This window comes from Mya arenaria, chromosome 11 (assembly GCF_026914265.1).
Source record: "Mya arenaria isolate MELC-2E11 chromosome 11, ASM2691426v1".
Lineage (NCBI taxonomy): Eukaryota > Metazoa > Mollusca > Bivalvia > Myida > Myidae > Mya > Mya arenaria.
In genome coordinates this window covers 7,567,353-7,588,677 of record NC_069132.1, presented here as the reverse complement: position 1 = coordinate 7,588,677, position 21,325 = coordinate 7,567,353, and the positions used below count along the sequence as shown (strand labels likewise).

Below are 21,325 nucleotides of genomic sequence, written 5' to 3'. Positions count from 1 at the left end.
GAATTGAAAATGTCTAGGACATCGAAAGATAAATAGTTGCTTCTGTCTGGTGTAGAATGTGTTAATACCGATAAGCTAGACAAAAGCACTGCTTTTGTAATTGATCATACTCATAGCCTATCATTTGACTTATTGGATTTGCCCAGCCCCAAAATCTTCCATTTGTCAAGTTAAATAACACCGTGCGTGAGCATTTGCCAGACAATGATCTGGACCGAATAAAAGAATACTTATATGAAGAAACAAAAAAATAATCTTTTTTTTTCCATTTTCTTAAAAAAGTGCTTTAAAAAGTGTATACAATTTATTAAAATATTTAAATATTATTACATTATATTATGTAGCATAAATATGATTTAGCAAAGTTCACCATCTTTTGATAAAGATGGTAAATTTACAATGAAATAAAGATTAACAATTCTGAATCTTGAGTTCCAACTCTGGCTTGGAACTGTCTGATTCTTTAGTCCCAACTCTGGCCTGAAACTGTCTGAATCTTGAGTCCCAACTCTGACTTGAAAATACCTGAATCTTGAGTCCAAATTTTGCTTGAATCTGTCTTAATCTTGAGTCACAACTCTGGCCTGAAACTATCTGAATCTTGACTCCCAACTCTGACTTGAAACTGTCTGAATCCTGAGTCCCAACTCTGACTTGAAACTGTCTGAATCCTGAGTCTCAACTCAGGCTTGAAACTGTCTGAATCCTGAGTCCCAACTCAGGGTTGAAACTGTCTGAATCCTGAGTCCCAACTCAGGCTTGAAACTGTCTGAATCCTGAGTCCCTACTCTGGCTTGAAACTGTCTGAATCCTGAGTCCCAACTCAGGCTTGAAACTGTCTGAATCCTGAGTCCCTACTCTGGCTTGAAACTGTCTGAATCTTGAGTCCCAACTCAGTCTTGAAACTGTCTGAATCCCGAGTCCCTACTCTGGCTTGAAACTGTCTGAATCCTGAGTCCCAACTCTGACTTGAAACTGTCTGAATCCTGAGTCCCAACTCAGGCTTGAAACTGTCTGAATCCTGAGTCCCAACTCAGGGTTGAAACTGTCTGAATCCTGAGTCCCAACTCAGGCTTGAAACTGTCTGAATCCTGAGTCCCTACTCTGGCTTGAAACTGTCTGAATCTTGAGTCCCAACTCAGGCTTGAAACTGTCTGAATCCTGAGTCCCAACTCAGGCTTGAAACTGTCTGAATCCTGAGTCCCTACTCTGGCTTGAAACTGTCTGAATCTTGAGTCCCAACTCAGGCTTGAAACTGTCTGAATCCTGAGTCCCTACTCTGGCTTGAAACTGTCTGAATCCTGAGTCCCAAGTCTGACTTGAAACTGTCTGAATCCTGAGTCTCTACTCTGGCTTGAAACTGTCTGAATCCTGAGTCCCTACTCTGGCTTGAAACTGTCTTAATCTTGAGTCCCAACTCAGGCCTGAAACTGTCTGAATCCTGAGTCCCTACTCTGGCTTGAAACTGTCTGAATCCTGAGTCCCTACTCTGGCTTGAAACTGTCTGAATCCTGAGTCCCTACTCTGGCTTGAAACTGTCTGAATCCTGAGTCCCTACTCTGGCTTGAAACTGTCTGAATCTTGAGTTCCAACTCTGGCTTGAAACTATTTGAATCTTGAGTCCCAACTCAGGCCTGAAACTGTCTGAATCTTGAGTACCTACTCTGGCTTGAAACTGTCTGAATCCTGAGTCCCTACTCTGGCTTGAAACTGTCTGAATCTTGAGTCCCAACTCAGGCTTGAAACTGTCTGAATCCTGAGTCCCAACTCAGGCTTGGAACTGTCTGAATCTTGAGTCCCTACTCTGGCTTGAAACTGTCTGAATCCTGAGTCCCTACTCTGGCTTGAAACTGTCTGAATCCTGAGTCCCTACTCTGGCTTGAAACTGTCTGAATCTTGAGTACCAACTCTGGCTTGAAACTATTTGAATCTTGAGTCTCAACTCAGGCCTGAAACTGTCTGAATCTTGAGTACCTACTCTGGCTTGAAACTGTCTGAATCCTGAGTCCCTACTCTGGCTTGGAACTATTTGAATCTTGAGTCCCAACTCAGGCCTGAAACTGTCTGAATCTTGAGTACCAACTCTGGCTTGAAACTATTTGAATCTTGAGTCCCAACTCAGGCTTGAAACTGTTCGTTATCACAGCCTCAGGCCAAACGTTACTCACTGCAGACCCGGTTTCAGTAAATTAATCAAGAGCATGAGTTTATCGGCTGGAAAAAGGAACTTGCTGAAATACAGATAATCCTATACTTGGATTGCCCGAGCAAAGATATTGTTAATGTTTACAAACACACTACGGAGTGTATCCGGCCCTTTGTTTTCTAAAGAATGTTTTATGCAGGTAAGTATAATTTAAACTGAAGTAAACAAATAGTAATGAAAATGGGTTTGACCATGATTGAATTGTTGCACGAAACCGATATTGAGAAGCACTTAGAATCTTCAATATTGATAAAACAGGTGCTTTCAGATTAATTTTATGTGATCGGAAAAACGATTGTAGGAATGTTGTCCGTAAAGAAAAAAATATTGATTATAAAAGAAGAAATGGATGAAATTTAATACTTAAAAAAAGAACAAATTTATGAATGTATTTCGCCTTCATGCATATCACAGTAATATCTATAAACGACAAAACCCAGTAGACATTTTTAAATTGTTCAGATTAGACGCAGAAAACATAGGTTTCATACATTGTTTAGGAAAAGAAGTATTTGGCATTTCATCAAAATATTCTGATAGAATATACAAGTTTCATAAAGTAAATATTAGTTTACTTTCATTAGATACAGTTTATTTAGTGATCAGAATTAAAACAATGTTTGATATCGTTTAGATTGGTTACTTCTTTCTGTAAGAGTCATTTAAAATAACGTTTACATTGCAGCCACATAATATTTAGAATCTGAATTCTCCTGGGAAAATAGGAAAGTGGCGTAGACATATTTACGACACATACGACGATGTCTTCCAAGAAAACTCGAGTCATAAAAACGTACACTAAATGTATTTAGAAATATATTGATTGCTCGTGCAGTTGGATCTTAATGGAGCTTGAACAGTGTTTGAGGGTATAGCAATCAGTTCTCAATGTATCTCACTGTCTCTTCCACTCTGTTGTATCTTCCGTACTTTTGTAAATGACTTCACATTAAACTGTCATCAATGCAATACGTAGATGTGATTGGTCATCTACTTCAAACACAATGGAAAGAATGAGAAAGCGCACATATAACATGTATAACATCAATATTCAATTGATAATAAATGAACCGTGCAAAAGAATGGATAAACGCGAACAAGTCGAAATACTTCACTGTTTCCAATAGGGTGTGCTGCCAATGATAGCTAAAATGTTTTCAGACACATCTAAAACTCACCAGCCTGCGTTACATGCAATATAAACAGCATTATGCATATTTCAATGAAGAGAATCCCGCTATCCAGGAAACATTTGTAGCAAAGTTTGCTTGACAGCCCTTCTGCTATTATGAACGTGCAGAAAGACAGTTTAAAACATCAAGTAACTGAATCACATACAAGTAAAAAAACAACAAATGTACAGTAACAATTGATCGTGGTAAACGTGTTTATTTTCATGAATATAATTCAACCTCACAATAGAAGTTTGACCTAAATCATGCTACCATTACTTTTTTTTATCATTATTTATTGATTATGACTGAAAAAGGTCAAACGTAAAACTTTGTTTTAGAATGAACAGTTCTATGTTTTTACTATTCCCAACACATGTGTAGGCTGAACATTGTTTCGGGTGACAGGCCCACAAAGGTAATACATTATCCGTACTGGCATGTTTAGTGGGTATAAATGTCACATTACGTTCAATGCACATGTCAAAGCCGGGCCGATAAGCTTAGTTAACGAATATCTGTAATTTTACTTTAAATTTCAAAAGACTTGTTCCATGCCCATATGGTAAAAATAATTCCATTTTGATGAATACATCAACGTGTTGCTCTCATACGCTGTTATCACGCACATACGCTGTTCTTTGCCTTTAATCATTTTTGGAATGTACGTTATTGCCTTTGTCACTATATAAGATATACCTATAAAATGTAATTGATGAGTATGCACCTGTGTAAATTATAAGATCATGCGATATTGCATCCATGAAAGGCAAGTGTGAGGTCATTTAAAATAATAGGGAAGAGACAACAGATCGGAAGGGACAGTAAGTTGCATTAAGAACTGATTGCTATACTGTAGGACATTTGTGACGTTTATACAGATTTAAGGTCATTGAAGATACGATTAAGATCATTTAATTTAAGTTCATTTAATTTAACGAGCCCCGCAGACGGTTTCTAGTAGTACAACACCAGTTTTGCTCTGTCGAAGTGAATATTTATAATCCACTGAAGCATAATAAAATATGGAATAACAGTCATGTGAAAATAGACCTAGAATCTCATTTCGGCCCATTAAAGGAGCTGCATACCATTTTTCTCATTTTGACATATACGAAAAAGTGACAAATATAATCATTTTACGGTTCAGCAAAAAGAATAAAGAAAAGCGAGACGACTGTTTTAAGGTCTTAGGACTACAGCCTCATACATGTGCTTCGACAAGAATGGCGAAATATTTTGTCCTTGATTTGCAACAAAGCATGATTTTGATTATTTTCATTGCAAGCCAAAAGAGCTAAGTAATACGGTTTTTTAATTATATTAATATAATCTTATAAAATATTATTGTTGCATTTTTCGCTATGTGTTAGCAACCTCATAAACATTTTATTCACAAGCCAATACGATAACTCTTTCGACGTTATCAATTTTCAAATTAAGTTTAAATGTAACCATATAAAATTACAAACGTTTGCTGCTATAGTATAGTCCGACAGACCATGAATGTTAAATAAACGACAATCTACGAAGCTAAAAAGCTGTTCAGTATTAAATACCACATTGCACATCAGAAAGAACTGCTGTGGATGGCAATACATGTATATTGGTTTGGTGGGTCGTTTACTCCCGGCAGGTCTTACGGTATTGGAAATTCAAATGACAGATCCCAAAGATTTCTTGTGTCTGTGTGAATGTTCCACAGTGAGCAAATGATTGCGATTACAAACGTTCGCGAAACAAATGCCATGTCTGTTTAGTTTCAGCGCGAGTTTTCTTACTAAGCAGAAGTAGTCTTTCAGAGTGTTTATTGTGTATTAATACTAAAAATAATGATACGTTAGACAACCAGGTATTTTATTGGCTGGGTAGCTATTGGATAGTTTCTAAAAATAATTGCGGATTATAAGAAAATAATCATGCTTGGAATAGTCGGGTAAATGTTTCTAAAAAGTGAGTGATTGCACAGAACATCATTTGAACATGGGATGTATATATTCAAAGACACGAAAAGAAGCCCTACGGAAGAATAAGTCAGTGAATACCCAGTATCGTAAAAAGTACCTGCCTGCCAACACAGGTGATGGAGACAATAACGGGAACAGCCAGACCCCGACACTGCCTGAGTTCACCGACTGTCAAAAAGACCTGGTGACCAAGTCGTGGACAGTTGTTAAAGCCGACATGGACCAAGTTGGTATCAATATGCTTATGAAGTACGTAGGCTACATTTCTTTTCATTTGATTTTACCTTAGATTTATAATATTTACAAGATGCTATCAAACTGGCAATTCTTTAGTTTATCAGTTACCGCCTTCTTCGTGTGGCGTATATGCTCCGCGTTTTAAACACTCCTCACAAATATCGTTGATCCCTGTCCCAGTACAATTAATACTTAAGGTCTTTCGAGAGCGCAGGGCATGGCTTCACTAAAACTTGAGTCACATAACATAGCCTCTTGTCCACCTGATGGAGTTGTATTGCTTTCTAATCGACCAATTGGAAATTAGGCTGGACATATTCTCCCGTCATCAGGTTTTATTTCACTGGTAGTTTTTGTTAAGAACATTATTTCAATTTTTCACACTTTTTATTTGAGTGGTTCTTCGCTAACAAAATGAAGACAAAGCATTAAGTAATTGCTCAAAGCAGAAAATATCCGTTACAAAAACCATACTACTAAAACAAAATGGTATCCGGTTTGAAACCAAGCTCAACATGTTGGCACTGCTAAGTTAACAAATCATCTTCGGTTCGTTGCCTAGTCTGTGGTAGTTATAGTTTCGATAACATAAAAAAGGATACATGATCACGAAAACTAATCATTTACTGAGAAAATGTTTAATAACGTACTCCCTTTAAATAAAAAACGTACTTGAGTAATGAATTTTAAGTAAAAAATTCCTGGCTCTACATTGAGGAATGAATGAATATATATCTCTGATCGCGAATAGTTTAAATATAAGGCCACACAAACTTATTCTTTATTCTCCGGTGTTTCGGAAACAGGTAGGGCGAGTGTACGATTTAAAAAACAACAACGACTTTGTTCTTCATTGTAAAGATATATCGAAGCGGCGAAAGGCGATTTTGATAAAAAAAGAACGAAAGGCGATTTTGATAAAAAAGGAAAGAGCATTCTAAAGTTCTAAAAATTGTATATATGATTTACATTCACATATTTGATAACAAACACAAAAGCAGTTTTTGTTTGCATATTATTATTCACACTGGTACAGCATGCAATCAAATCACTAAAAGTAGTTTAACATTGTTACACACCGAGAAGTTGACATAAGGTAAATATAGATATTTGCGCAACAGCAGTCCATGCAAAAGACCCAGTAGATAAGGACATGTTATCTGAACACTTTTACAAGGTCGAATAACCTACTTCTCTAAAATGCATTTGTAAATTGAGTCGTCGAAAGCTGATGTTGATTACACAGCATTTTACCTCAGAATCAGTAGTAGAGTGACAAATGTCAACTGTAAATCACAGAGCCGATTCTTTTTTTTTACTGCTAAGATTGAAAAAAATTATCAATCCAATTTCTTGTCTTGTCACAGAGACCCGAAAAGATAATGAAGTGCCTAGCACAATCACACTTCGTGCTTTCAGAGTGCCAAATATTTCTTTCTTAGTTTTGTAAAATGAAAAAAGTGGAATATAATTTCCTGTTAGTTATGAGAAGTCGAAAAAAGAGAAGTCAAAATGATGACCGAAAACTCAACATGTCCGAATTAAATGCCAGTAATTTTCAACGAAATTAGCTGCTTTACCATATGGTCTTAATCAACATGGTTTCAGGCTCAGTTTCAGGATAGTATGTACAAACTGTATGTGTTAAACATACGATTCAGTAGGTTTGACAAATATGTTCCATTTAAGTAAATACGTTTACCGAATCGTTATTGTTGATATTCTCAAGTAATCGACTTCCGTTTCCCTCCGAGAATGATGAAATTAGCCGGTTCATTTGAAGATATCCTTCTTAAAACAAGGCTTATAAGGAGTTTTTTACAAACAGGCATTGCTCATTTTCATTGAAAAAATGAAAGAATGTATTTAACATTTATAACATAACATTTATTTTGTAAGCTTTTTAAGAAATACAACGAAAACAGTATCGGCAAAATTCTAGGTGTGGAGCCAAACATTTTATTTTTGCATTTCGTAAAATAGAGGTGCGGTTAATCTGACAAACAACTGATTAATTTGTTGTGGCATAATAAATATGTAATTGAAGCAAACGAAGTGAGATCGGCGTGTTGGCAAGCTAATCAAACACACTGCAAAAACTCAATAAAAATTCGGTGTCGGTACACTACTATGGTAGCACATAGCTCACAATTTACATAATATCGCACTTTATACGCATTTAGCGCACGTCGTTCGCATAAAGCTCAAGTGGTACGCATATAATTAACATGATAAGCATATACAATACATAGTGCGGATAAAGCTCATATTATACGCATATAGCACACATGGTACGGAAGTAGCTCATATTATACGCATATAGCTCACAATGTTCGGATATAGCTCATAATATACGCATATTGCACACAAAGTACGGATATAGCTCATATTATATGCATATAGCACACATAGTACGGATATAGCTAATATGGTACGCATAATGCGCACATATAACGCTTTAAGCTCACATGGTACATAAATAGCTAAAATGATACGCATATTATAGCTATTCACGCGTGAATTAAATGCGAAATGAGCTTTTTGCGGTCTTATATTTCTTTGACCTGGTAACATCATGTCTGTACAATTTACCACATAAGCTGAACAGAAATTAACAGACATCTATCTAGGTAGTGCAGTGACGTCTTAAAGAGAACGTGCACGCTTATATCCATGTAAAACTCGGTCTTTATCAAAGTTATCTTTATAATGGCTACTTGTCAATGTTTCTGTAATTTCCAGTATATCCATTCCCTTCAACGGGCTGCCGGACATATTAGTACACGCGTTTATATATATCTACAAACGAGTTTAATTTGCTCGTTTCATTCTTGACACGTGTTAAAATAAGCACATGACATTACATTGTGAATAGTTAACGAAAGAAAATATAAATTGTCCGCATGCTGCGTTTTAAGTATACGGGAAATCGTTTCAGATTTCTTGCATCATCGGTAACGTGCATCATGCGAAGTAATAACAAATGTTATGATTAAGATGATATTGGTCTCGTGACGAATTAGTATTCATTTCCATCTGCTTGTCATTCTTACAGATGTGCTTTTGTCTTTAAATTGAATGAAAGCCACATTGAAATGAACAAATTTGAATATCCCTTAGCCTAAAAAAATGAATAGCAGCACTTCATGTTCGAACTATTCCATGATTAACTTCTAATATTTAACCGAAGGATCTCTTCTAAGTTACTTTAAAGGAATTCGACACAAGGTCACCCAGTCATAACTAAGATATCGGATCCCTAAAAACGACATATTTTTGTAATCTTTGAAGTCCAAATATTTTCCGTTTATATCATTTTCGGTAAATAATATGTTTCTTTTTCTGTAAACGAATTTCCAAAACATATGGGGTCTCCAATCATCTGAATTTTACATATTTGTGCATCGGAAACCGGATATTCTGACTGCAAGGACAAACTATACCATGGCGTGTTGTGACTGTGACAACAAAATATCTGACTGCGAGGACAATATATTTCATTAAGGATAAACAGAATACGAATGACTGGGAAATCATTATTTTTCAAATAGTTCCTTTTGTTTATGATCTAGGTAATATTTTCACCAGATCACTATTGCTGTGCTGTATTATAAAGTGCAGCAAGGTTCTTTGATAGGAGCAGTTTTGTAACGGTATAACCCTAGTACTCCGTATTTATAAGACAAAGATCCGATTGGTATATTCATCTGAGATTAACGTTGCTCTATTGGGGGCGTATATACTAGTTTCAATAATACGCCAGTATTTTATACAAGGCATACCTGGACAATGTATTCCGTTTAAGGTAAAGGGTCAACTATGGGGTACCTCAAACGAATAAAATAATTGTTGGTGTTTCTTCTGCAATATTTGCTTTCCAACATTGCAGTTCACCTATATAACCGGTTTTTGAATATGAAAATTAGTGAATGTTGAATTTTTGGATAAGAACTATGGAAGAATAAAGAAGACCAAAAAAGAAAGAAACATATGTTTAGTGTTAAGCAAGAAATGCTTCACGAATTCCTCTTTACTGTTCAGTGCGAATGCGCAAGCTTCTAAATTACTGAACTAATAAAAACCAAGAAATTACTAAATTGGAATCTGGAGGTCTAGTCGTTCTCTCAACAAAATGGAAATTGTACGGTTGTAATCTGCTTTAAGGGTTTTTGATTGTCAGAGGTCTTATAAATGCTTATATGTAAATATATGCTGCAATCCAATTAGCAGAGGTATTAGTCTGAACACTAAATAGGCTTATCGTATTTGCTTTTGCTATTGTGCTTGTGTCTGTAGTTTCCATTTGTATACGGACTTTTATCGTTAATTTAGCCACTTAATGCGATGTGTTATCTTCGAAGGAAGCAATTTATATGGTGTTTTGTTCTTTTGGCTCAGCAATACCATGATGGTTAACATTCTCTCAAAGCCATTCATTGGTTTTGCATATGATGTGTTTATCTTAAATTCCCGGTCGGGAATGTTTAATAACAGTCTACCCTATGTTGTGATCCTCTACAAAAACAGCTTCTTTTCAAAATACATGTACTTATATTGTGCACAAACTTGATAAAAAGAGTAGTCATCAATCAATGCTTTTTCTCGTTCACAAGGTATTTCGAATAACATATCAGGAACGCAGCAAAATAAATCAGTGCCAGGATATTCGTGTACCACATGAAAAATGCATGCTTTGAACATACGCGGCTGTTTTTCATTTTATGTTGCTTTACCTACATTCTTAGGACAGGGCTACTCACAATGACAATACATTTTTATTAAACAGGCTGTTTACCAGTCATCCAGACGTACAGGACGTTTTTGCGCCATTCAGAGGTATGAGCCCAGAGGACCTCAGCCAGAGTAACCAGCTCCGCTCACACGCCATGCGGGTGATGGGTACTGTGGACAAGTGCCTTAGCTGTATATACGAGTCAGATAAAGTCGTTAAAATCCTCAAGGAACTCGGCTCAAGACACGTTATGTACACGGCCAAGGTCGACTATATGGATGTAAGTCATTATGTCGTTCATAACAAGGATAATTCAAAGCAGATGTAAAATGTATTTTACACGTTTATCGCCAACGATCATGTATCATTGTTGGATCCATAACACGCACTTATTTATTAAAGTGATTCAACATATTACCATGTAGTTAGTTAGTGGAGCGTCTGAATGAAACAATAAAAAGAAAAATATATATTAATCGCCTTTGACATTTTAGAATAACACATTTATCTGTTTCTAGAGATTAATAGAAAAGTTTATAAAAGGCATATCATATCGTGTACAGATAAGATTTCAAACTGGCTCCAAATAAGGCTAAAGGATACATTTCCTCATTCTTCACCTGTGTTGGCATTTCAGTTGATCGGACCGCAGTTTATCCTGGCGATTCAGCCTGTTTTGGACGACGAGTGGACTCCGGAACTGGAACAGGCGTGGTCGGACCTTTTTAAGTTGATAGCTTTCATCATGAAGGCCTCCATGACCTTCTGATACTAAACAATACATTTGAATAAGACGCAAACGTATGGATTAAACTATGATTGGTGTGTGGTTTTATCTATTTCCTGCGAGAAGGTTGTGAACACTGAAGTGATTGCGGAAAGTCTGATATTGATTCAGAATTCATACCATTTTAACAATGACTAACAAATTATATCATTAACATGCCTATCATCGGGGTAACAGCTCATCAAGGGTGTCAAACCTGAAATTGAAATATAAAGCAATGTACATTTACACATCGTTTATCCGAATACCGCTTTTTCGAAATTATCGCCATTTTTATTTATTCTCTATATATTGTAAATGTATTAATATTTCTATTTTCAGGTAATTGGTTTATTTAACATTTAATGTTACATTTTCATGGGTTAAACGCAGAAATATAGATTCTTATCTGTGTCGGATGGATTTAAGAAGTCGTTTAAATTGTATTTAGCCCCCAAATAACAAAATAAAAAAAAATAAAAACTAATATTGACAAATAAACCTTATAAATGTGTCCATTTTTCCAATCAATGCTATTATGTCGCTTTCCTATCTGCAAATCTATTTTATGTTCCCGTTGATGACGTTAGCTTCAAATGCCTTCAGACAACCACACCCTTTGTAAATAATTTACCAAGCGCTTGCGCAAAAGGAGCTGCGATACATTAAAACAGACGTTGAGTTATGTATTTTACAAAATTAAATGACTGTCTGTATCGTTAAATTCGATCTCACATAATTATTATGTCATGTGACCACAGTAAATATCATATTACTACAGAGTGTTTCATGTGACCACTGTCTATGGCTTGTGACAACTTACTATTTGATATGAACACAATGTATGTCATATGACAACAGTGTATGTCATGTGATCTCAGTAATATGATACCAACCTAAACTATTTTAATGTTTTTTGCACATGGTTTGCTATTTGTAGTTCCATTAAAGCCATGAGATCTTCATGATACCTGACTGATTTACTTGAAATAAATCGACCCACCAACCTAACATTTAATTCACAAACAAATACTCTTTAAAATGGTAATCAAACCCCAAGTTGAAGATCAACGTGCCCACATGAAAATGCGGAATTGCGGTAGCTATCTGTAATATATAAGATATGTGAGTGGAGTGACAATAACGGAAACTTATGCGCTGTTTGGCATGAACATACAACATTATCAATCAATTTATCATATGAATGGACCAAGTATTGTTTTTTTGGTCGTTTACTACTCAGCAGTTCGTACGGTATTTGAACCGCTCGGATTTGGAAGAGCATTTGTTTCTCTACTGTATACAGTATACTGCGTGACAGAACACAGACTTCAAGGTTCTTGGGAAATGCACAAGACTGCTATGGCCTTTCGTTGGAAACCATGTCTGTTTGGTTTCGTTGCGAAAGAAATGTAATAAATTCATGTTCTAGAGTGTTTAAAAATAAGCATAGTCTTTCTAAATTGTAATTATTATATTAAGCCAATACGAAAATAAACGTAATTTTTAGTTAATGAGATTTTAATGTTAACAATATCTAAATAAGGTTGAAATTTAAATTCAGCAAGCAATCTTTATGTTAATGCTCTATTTGAACTTTGTATATATGTATTCCATGTTTGCATATATAATTCATTTATCCTTTGTTTAGCTTTATAATAAAAAACACACATTCACTACTGTCTGGAATACTCATGCATCCTAAAATAATCATTATATAAAGGCTTAGCATACTTTATATTTTAAGTTCAAATGATTTTTTGTTTCAGTATTAAATGACATTAAATATAGTTTTGTTTGCACAATAAACACAGATTTATTTCGATATAGAGTGTATGCTTAAAACTCAGGCAAGAAGGTCTTCGAGTATGATGTCCCAATATTTGATTTCATTAGTCACGTATTCTTATAAAAGGAATAGAGTGCACGAATAACTAGGCTCCAGTTAGCTAGTTATTCGCGTTGGATTAACATATGGTATACTTTTCATTTAGGTAACCTGGTTGAGACGGTTTAGGGGCGGGACAAGTGGTGAGAGATTAAGTTCTCATCACTTATTTTGAACCCCAGTTACCTTCTCTTTTGCTGACCGTCCCAAGATATTTACCCACAAATATATTATTAAAGATATTGAGAAGCATGTTAAGTCTGTTTTGTTGCTTTGGGCCTTTGTGTTTCTCCTGTTACTGTCTGCTTTTATATTATTGTGTCTCAAAACAGGGTCTTTATTAGCATGTTGGACTCTGGGCTTTTTGGTTAGGGTCATTGTATTATTATCACGAATGTTGATAAGCCGTTAATAAACTCAAAGGTTTTTTTATTCATAGTTATAATTTAAAACGTTAACAAATATCTTATGATAAAACACAACAAACCTTATCTGACGCTGAAATGAATCATGCATTCACAAACAGTTAACGTTCATGTCTGGTCCACTGGCATTGTGAAGGAGTGCTTGATTATTCTTTCGGACATCTGACTTGTCGATCTGTTAGTTAATTGAGCTTTATCGCAAAAAAACGCGATCCCATCATTTACCAACACGTCCATACTATTACACTGCAAATACCCGCTGCTTTAGAGTGTTATCATATCCATCATTCTAGGTAATCGACTGGAATTTTGCCATTAGGGTTTGTTTTAATTATCGAAATGTCAACCTTTGATTGAAATATAATGAGCGTTTATTTTCTTGAAAACTCGACAGTCGATATGTAAGTAGAAAATGCGACTGACTATTGTATAAAAACATGTTAAAATGTACAGATACGAGCAGTAATAACAAACCCATTATGTTTGTTTAATCTCTCAAAATACTGACATTACATTATATTCACATGACATTACGAAAGGACAATTAAAACGCATGTTAAAAATAATTGTTCGTTCCATCGAATCTTTAAATATTTTATATTAATAATCTGAAATTAATATCCTCCTCGCTAAGGCAAGCTAAAACACGGTCTCCAAATTGATGCGCTTGCAGTGGTAAAAAGTGGAGAAGAAATCTTAATAGCTTTTACTATGTGTCGCTTCTGTCATTGTGTAAAGCTGATAATGGTGTTAAGGCTGTAATGTTTAATGGAATATTAACAAATTTAGATATGATGAATAAGATGGGGGGATACGAGGTAAAAGAATGATAAAGTGGAGTTATCGATAATATGGAAATAACAAGAAAGAGGAGACAGGGAAAACGATTGGGATTATGGATAGGCCAGGTCAATGGTTGAATAAAGTTTGTTCTACTATATGAAGGAGACCAGAAACATTTAGCTAGTCGAATATAGTGCCGAACTTGTTGGAATATCATTCTTTTTGCCTAAAGTATAAACTCCTTTGATCCAACAGTATTATTTGGAGAGACAATGGCCTGAAATTGGATAACTTATAAAAAGGATGACTATTTTGAGCATGATATAATGGACGGATGAAAAAGAAATGATATTATCCTCGATACCTCTACATTAGCATAGTGGGTTGTCGACAATAATTTTGGAGAACAGATGGTCGTTAAGACTGCTACAGTGCATACGCGGTCTTACTTGAGGACCACTTGATTTGCGATCACCACCGTAATAGACTTTGGGTATTGTAGTTCTACTCCTGTAAAGGTTAATCTTGAAAGAAGGCAAAGTTAGAAAAGAACGAGCATCTCCTGAGCATTCAAAAAGGTTTATAGATTTTCAAAAATTGTACACGTTTGTACCTCCAACTCGGAATGGAATAAATGAGGAAGATAGGTAGGTGTAAGAGAATGAAACATCTTGTAAAATGAGGTTAGTTATGTTTCCGCAATTATTCCGTTAGAGATTCAGATTTCAGTGTACAAGTTTGATATGGAGACAAGTCGTGTTGCACCGCCTCGTGTTGATGTTTCTCCAGATCGTCTTCGTCATCTTGATTAAGATTATCCCAGACAACGTCTGCATACTCTAACAAAGGACTAATGAATGTTCTGTAAAGCACTTCCAGAGATTTCCGATCAAGGACGTTTTTGAAGAATCGCATGAAGTGGATACGCTGCCAGGCATACTGTTTGACTAATTGGATATGTTCATGCCATAAGCAGTTACTAGAAAATGAAATACCCAAATGTTTGTGAGTTGTAACTTCTGCTATAAGAATTTTTAACGTTATTCACTTATATTTGTTTTACGAGAGAAAAAGAAGTGTCACTGCTTTCCCTGGGCTTAATGATACAAGCCACCTTTAAGCCCGCGTTCCGTTTTCAGCATAAAGCTGCTTGACAGCAAGGGAAGGGTCATCTAGAGAGTAATAAAAGAGGTCATGAAGAGGCTGTGTTTGAAACAGAAAAGGGATTGCAAGATGATTTGTTCGGTACATTCAGATGGGTCTGAAATATGAAGAAGCTATTTATAGGGTTTGCCTTATCATTGCTTGATACATATACAGTGCCATTGAATGTGCGGCCGTGAAGTTTAAGGTTAGCACGTTTAGCACTTCAGAATTATGATGACGCTTTTAACATCACTTTATAGATGACATACAGGCAAGACGATTATTATACAAAAATATATATACTGTCCAAAACATTCTATTCTTACTCCTTGAAGTACGTAAATAATATGTTAATTTTGACACCGGTTTCGCAAAGATGGGTAAAAGGGCTTCTTTATAGCGAAATCCATCTCTCCATTCCTTTGTTCATCATGTTTAATTCTATAATCCAGTATCTTTTACTTACTTTATTGTGGCGTTGGAGCGTTTGATTATAAAACATATGTCCTAAACTACAAAATATATAAAATTCAACAGTTAAATCGTCAATATTAAAGTATTATCTTAGGATTATATTATAAGGTTTTTCGCATAAATATTGTAAAGGCTTAAATGTATAAAAACACGGTATAAGGGTTTATTCGGCAGCAGCGACCTTTGCTTATAATGTTGACGTTCGAAAGGTTGAATCCATAATTTACGCAATCTTTTTTTTATATTATGACATCAATTTAGAAAATTACGAAAACGGTTTTCCTATTCAAGCCTGCCATCCTTATTACCGCCTACAATAGATTATTTTTGATGAAAGAAGACAAGCGTTTAAATTATTATTCGTTGACAGTGCATTGTTTTCCTTTTTGTTGACATTTCAAGAATTCAGGCAGCAGTTTATTGGTGGTTTAGCCTATAAAAAGGTCTGGCCAAGCCTGTTCGGGGACTTTAATACTCATAAACATAAGTAAAATAAGAAGTACGGGTACAGAAAATACACGGATTGCAGCAAAATTTGACTAACTCTTGCGAGAGGGACACAAAAGAGATGTTTTAAAAGACAGAGTGATGCTTTGAACCATACTATTTAAACAACGATTAACGCAAATACTACCTCTAAGACGATTTTAATTGGAAGTAGAGTCTATTTTATATGAATTGGCTAGCAAACAGGCGAATTTAAAGCCAAATGGAAGTGTTAGTAAATGCCAAATCCATGTATATGAATTGAACGATAACATTTAAAGCGTTGATATTCAACATTCAGCAAAACGACATGACATTATACCGTTATCTAAGTATCATTTTTTCAATCAATAATTTTAGCATAATCCAATATTTCAGTAATTCGACAACTTTATATTATGAAGTTAACGTAATTTAAAGCGACGACCATTGGTGGGCAAAATATTCAACAAGCGTAGGATGATAATTGGGGAGACAGCATCATGATTGTGCATGCCTGAACATTTCCCAACCGAATTATACATCAGTACTATAGGACTTATAAAATTTACAATGTAAAATTGGTGAAAGATTATCCATCTATACACATATATAAACCATTAATGTCATGGAAACTGACAAACACACGCTTTTTGGAATACATAAGTAGATATTGAAATATTCTTTTATAATTTAGTTGATGTACAACTTATCAAATAGATATTCAAAATATAATATTTTACTTGCTCACGTCTGTAACGACTGCCAAACGCAACAGAGATAGAGAAACGAGCAACACACTTTAACAATAAATATGGATCTTCTTATGTTTGATTCCTATGACTACCTTTCAAACATGTTATGGTGTTGTCGTCTTTGAATATCGCTAAGGTCAATGGTTATTTGGTCTATATGACTTCTGTCGATTATATGCTGTAAAACAGAAACGTAGAAGTCTAGTAGCTTTATTGTCAAACACGAGAGAACGCGTTTCATTTTATTATGAATCAGTTACTGGCAATAACTGGATACGTGTACTGTGTCTTAATTGTGAGGTTTAATACTAGTAAACCAATAGAAATAATCAGTATTCCTTTTATTACAAGCAGCAGCCTTATTTAGGGATACACACTGTCATACAAACTGTAGTGTTGCATAGCATTGCTTTCAATTTACAATTACGTTATCATTCACCAATACAGTCACTGTTTCATTCAATAGCATGACATGGATATGCAACGTAATGTAGCCTGGAGTATGTTTCTTCTTCATCGACGGTTGCGTTGTTGTCGTGGCTGTTAGCGTCGTGCGAAAATCTAATGTTGAACATACCTATGAGCTTTATTTGCACACAGAATTTCGCTTAAGTGTATGTAATGCGAAAAAATGATATCTGCCAAGCTCCACAAACCTGACTTAACTAGTGTTCTATTATTGATTGTTATGCCTTTAATCTGGTTGGCTGTGAAAAAGAGACGAGTATTTATAACACTTGTTTCACAAATCATGTTCTTAACAGCAAACACCTGGCGATGAAGATTGATGTATCTGCGTATATCGTATTATGTTTCAGGAAAGAAAATCACTATAAAACAATGAGTAACAAATCTTCTTGGTTATAACATAAACCATGTCCGCGTGTGAATTGATATTTCACAGATGCAACGTCCACCACATTAATTTTGTGTGTATTGTCGACTAGGAAACAAGGAATGAGATTATGCTTTGAACACTTTTTTCTGAGCTTTTTTTCATACGGTGGGTTAGAGTGAAATGTTCCATTCTTGCATTATAAAATCATGAAACGAATCGATCGAGCTTGTTTGGAAAATGTAAGGACATGTGTGTTTCCTTCGAACAGGTTAACAAGAAATGACACTCCTTGCATATATATATATATATATATATATGCAAGGAGTGTCATTTCTTGTATATATTCAAGTATATATTTGAATTGACAATATCATAATATTATATTAACATAATAATTAATCATATCTTACCTAACAGTTACCGAGGGAGATATAATACTACGTATCAAAAATTTCGATAATTTCTTTACAAGTCTTCTCATGTCATTGAACGATGAATTCAAGCTTTATTTGCGTTCCAGCTGTTCAATAATACAATACCTAAAATCGTCAGACGGAATAATGAAGCAATTTCCGTGCAATGTCAAGAAAACAGATACTAACGTAATGATTACTTGGTATAAAACTAATTTAATTGTCTTATGCTCTTAACTTTTAAGGAAAATCACATTTTGATGATATTTTGAATGTTAGCTGTATCGTGACATAAAATACCGCATAACGCAACGCCATTTTGGCATTGATATCAAAATATATTTTGACTGATGAAATAATCTGAATGATCTGAAATAAAAAGGTTTCTCGTTTGATTCTTTGTGATCGGAGGAAACGTTATTTATTCAATACCCGAAAAGTGTAAAATTCTGCTAAATATTTTGCGTAAGGGTAAGATGCCGATGTGCGTGAAAACAAAAAATGATATAAATAAGGACACTATGGTCTGTCGTTTTGTCAAGATTTGCACTATTGGACTCTGGAAATCGCAAAGACGAGATCCGACGAGTTCAACTTCTAGGGGAACCAACAGTGTGGATATGGAATGTCAAGTAAAGGCACTGTTTGAACTATTTTAGATGTTTTTAATGTCATCGGTAATATTAGTTGTGTGGTTTGAGTACAGACTCAAAATCTTAGGCGAATCTTTACTTTTTTTGTGTGAGTTTGAACCGCACGACCGCCGTTCATCTTTTTCTGACATTTTGTTATTTGAAATTGATGTAGTCTTTCGTTGCGATATCATTAATTTATTTTCATGACCTAACTACCATCGTAGACTTCATAACCTTAGAAGTCACAATTGATAAGTCAAGTAAGTTTCAAGCAAATCGGAAATACATAAAGGCATCTTTTTACTGTTGGGTATGTAGGTTTCCGAATAATGCTGATTGATTTTAAAACTGAAAAGTCCTGTCAGAAGTGGCTTTACAAATATCGGATACTTTGTAAAAAGCCACTTTGTGTGCTACATGTTTTTGTCATTTATTTGTGTTCCGAATCTTTTTTTTTGTTTTAATTATGAAATACAGCGAGATATTGAATGGTTTGTAAGAATATGTAGTTCCCTAAATATGTTTATTGTTTAAACAAAATCCTTTACCGTGGAGGCTCGACCTGAAACATTGATATATTTTGCATGAACTACCAGTGTGCTAGCTATCTCGCATAATTATAAATGTACATACTTATGTTCACATGAAATATGTTATCATACAAAATTGAATGAAAACCTAAACTAAGGACTATATAAAGTTTAAAAGCGATACTCAATTATCACGACCCTGACCACTTCTGGTAAATTATCGTCGGCAAGTGACTAGACGTGGCTAAGCTCCCATTAGCAGAAAGCTTTCATAAAATTATACAAAATTTGAAGGGATTGATTTTTTTCCGTATACTGATACCATAAACATACCAGATACCGTTCAACTACCAACCACGCGTTGTAGATTTCGCACATCGCCGCTTTTTTCCTTACCGCGGACGTTATCTATTTACTCGTAGACTTATTTTCATTATACCCCGCGATATAATCATAACGCCCACCGCGTTCATTTCTATAATTGATTCCGCATTCCACCGCGTCGAGTCCACGCTATACACGGCGTTACGAGATGAAGTATTGATTTGCCACATTTGTGATGGTGTGTCGACGGCCATATTACTATATACACTTAAAAAAACTGTGTCATTGTTACTTGAATTAAGCGGGTCATTGTTTATTCTGAAGTTATTGAGTGCTCCTTTACATCCAATTATAGAAGTTGGTGCAAAACAGATTTTTATTGATATCATAAAGAAGTATTTCCAATTGCTTGTTAATTGCTGTTAATGTTTTTCATCACTTAGAGAACGGAACGTTTTGCGTAACTATCCAAGCACATTGCAAAAACACTAGCAATATATGCTAATCGTATTGTTGCCAATATATTAACTTGATATTTATACATGTACATACATCTTCATACCCTCTCTTAGGAGGAAATAAAGCTATTAAATTGAATTTAATTTAATCGAATTGCATAATTACCAAGAGAGACAGATTTAATTCTTCATGAATACAGAACGAATTTTAGTTTAACTATTGTCGTTTGACGCTGGAATCAATATTTATCAACGTTGTTCTGCTCAAAAGGTGTCAAATTTTGACGAGTCAGACATCAGACAAAATAATGAAGCATTATTTTATGTTGTCAAGGGAACACAAATGAATGTTGATATTTTCTGAGAAAAGAAACCATTTTACTGCCTGGAGCCATTACTTCTGTGACAAATTATGTAATATGTCATGGGTATTAAAATGAAATTCAAGAATGAAGTGCAAACAAACGAGCAGGTGCATAGCTCTGATACAAAACGGAGAATAAAATTAATACTTAACGATCAGCTTTAAGTGATGACTTAATATATAATCAAAGCTTGGCCGTCCAAAGCCTCTCAAAGGCTCTCACAAACTGACAAAATACTTAAGCACATGTCAATGCAGAAACAATAATAAAATGTAAACTTCAGTTACAAGCCCAGTTGCAAAAAAAAAAAACAACGAAGGAAAAATAATTCCAAACATTAAAACGAGAGACACACATCATAAACGACCCAACACAGACAGGCCAATCAATTGTTGAAGTCACTTCTTTTTAAACCATTTAAGATACAGAATAAGTAGTTTTGGTCACCGTTGCTATAAACACTAACTGAACTAAGACAAAAACTGAAACGTTATTTGAGGTCTTTCCCTGATGATGTTAATATGTATATTGTAAGGTCTTAATAGGCGTGTCAATATCTATTCATGGAAAATATATATACATTCTCGAATCGTTGATGGCTCAATGCTGTTAAATGAAAGGTTTCTCGTTTGTTATTACAGTCGGAGAACATGCCGTGACAAGTCTATCTTAACCCGATTCCCGTTAAAACAAAGGAAACCAGAGGATATAAATGATACTGTCACGGTGCTTTGCCACTCTATCAA

At 35.0% G+C, this 21,325-nt stretch overlaps 1 protein-coding gene across 1 annotated transcript; it reads left to right on the top strand.

Moving 5' to 3' along the window:
* The first annotated feature begins 5,124 nt into the window (after positions 1-5,124).
* LOC128207214 (globin-like) lies at positions 5,125-11,606 on the top strand. The gene is made up of 3 exons (XM_052910013.1): positions 5,125-5,594; positions 10,369-10,594; positions 10,952-11,606. Exons 1-3 carry the CDS (start codon positions 5,362-5,364, stop codon positions 11,081-11,083), a joined length of 591 nt encoding a protein of 196 aa, XP_052765973.1. The 5' UTR covers positions 5,125-5,361; the 3' UTR covers positions 11,084-11,606.
* Positions 11,607-21,325: the final 9,719 nt, after the last annotated feature.

Excerpts from the sequence above, each read along its gene's own strand:
- LOC128207214 (XM_052910013.1), top strand. The coding sequence starts at position 5,362 with ATGGGATGTATATATTCAAAGACACGAAAAGAAGCCCTACGGAAGAAT. Across the intron at positions 5,595-10,368 it reads GGTATCAATATGCTTATGAA|GCTGTTTACCAGTCATCCAG; the intron begins GTACGTAGGCTA and ends TTTATTAAACAG. Across the intron at positions 10,595-10,951 it reads CCAAGGTCGACTATATGGAT|TTGATCGGACCGCAGTTTAT; the intron begins GTAAGTCATTAT and ends TTGGCATTTCAG.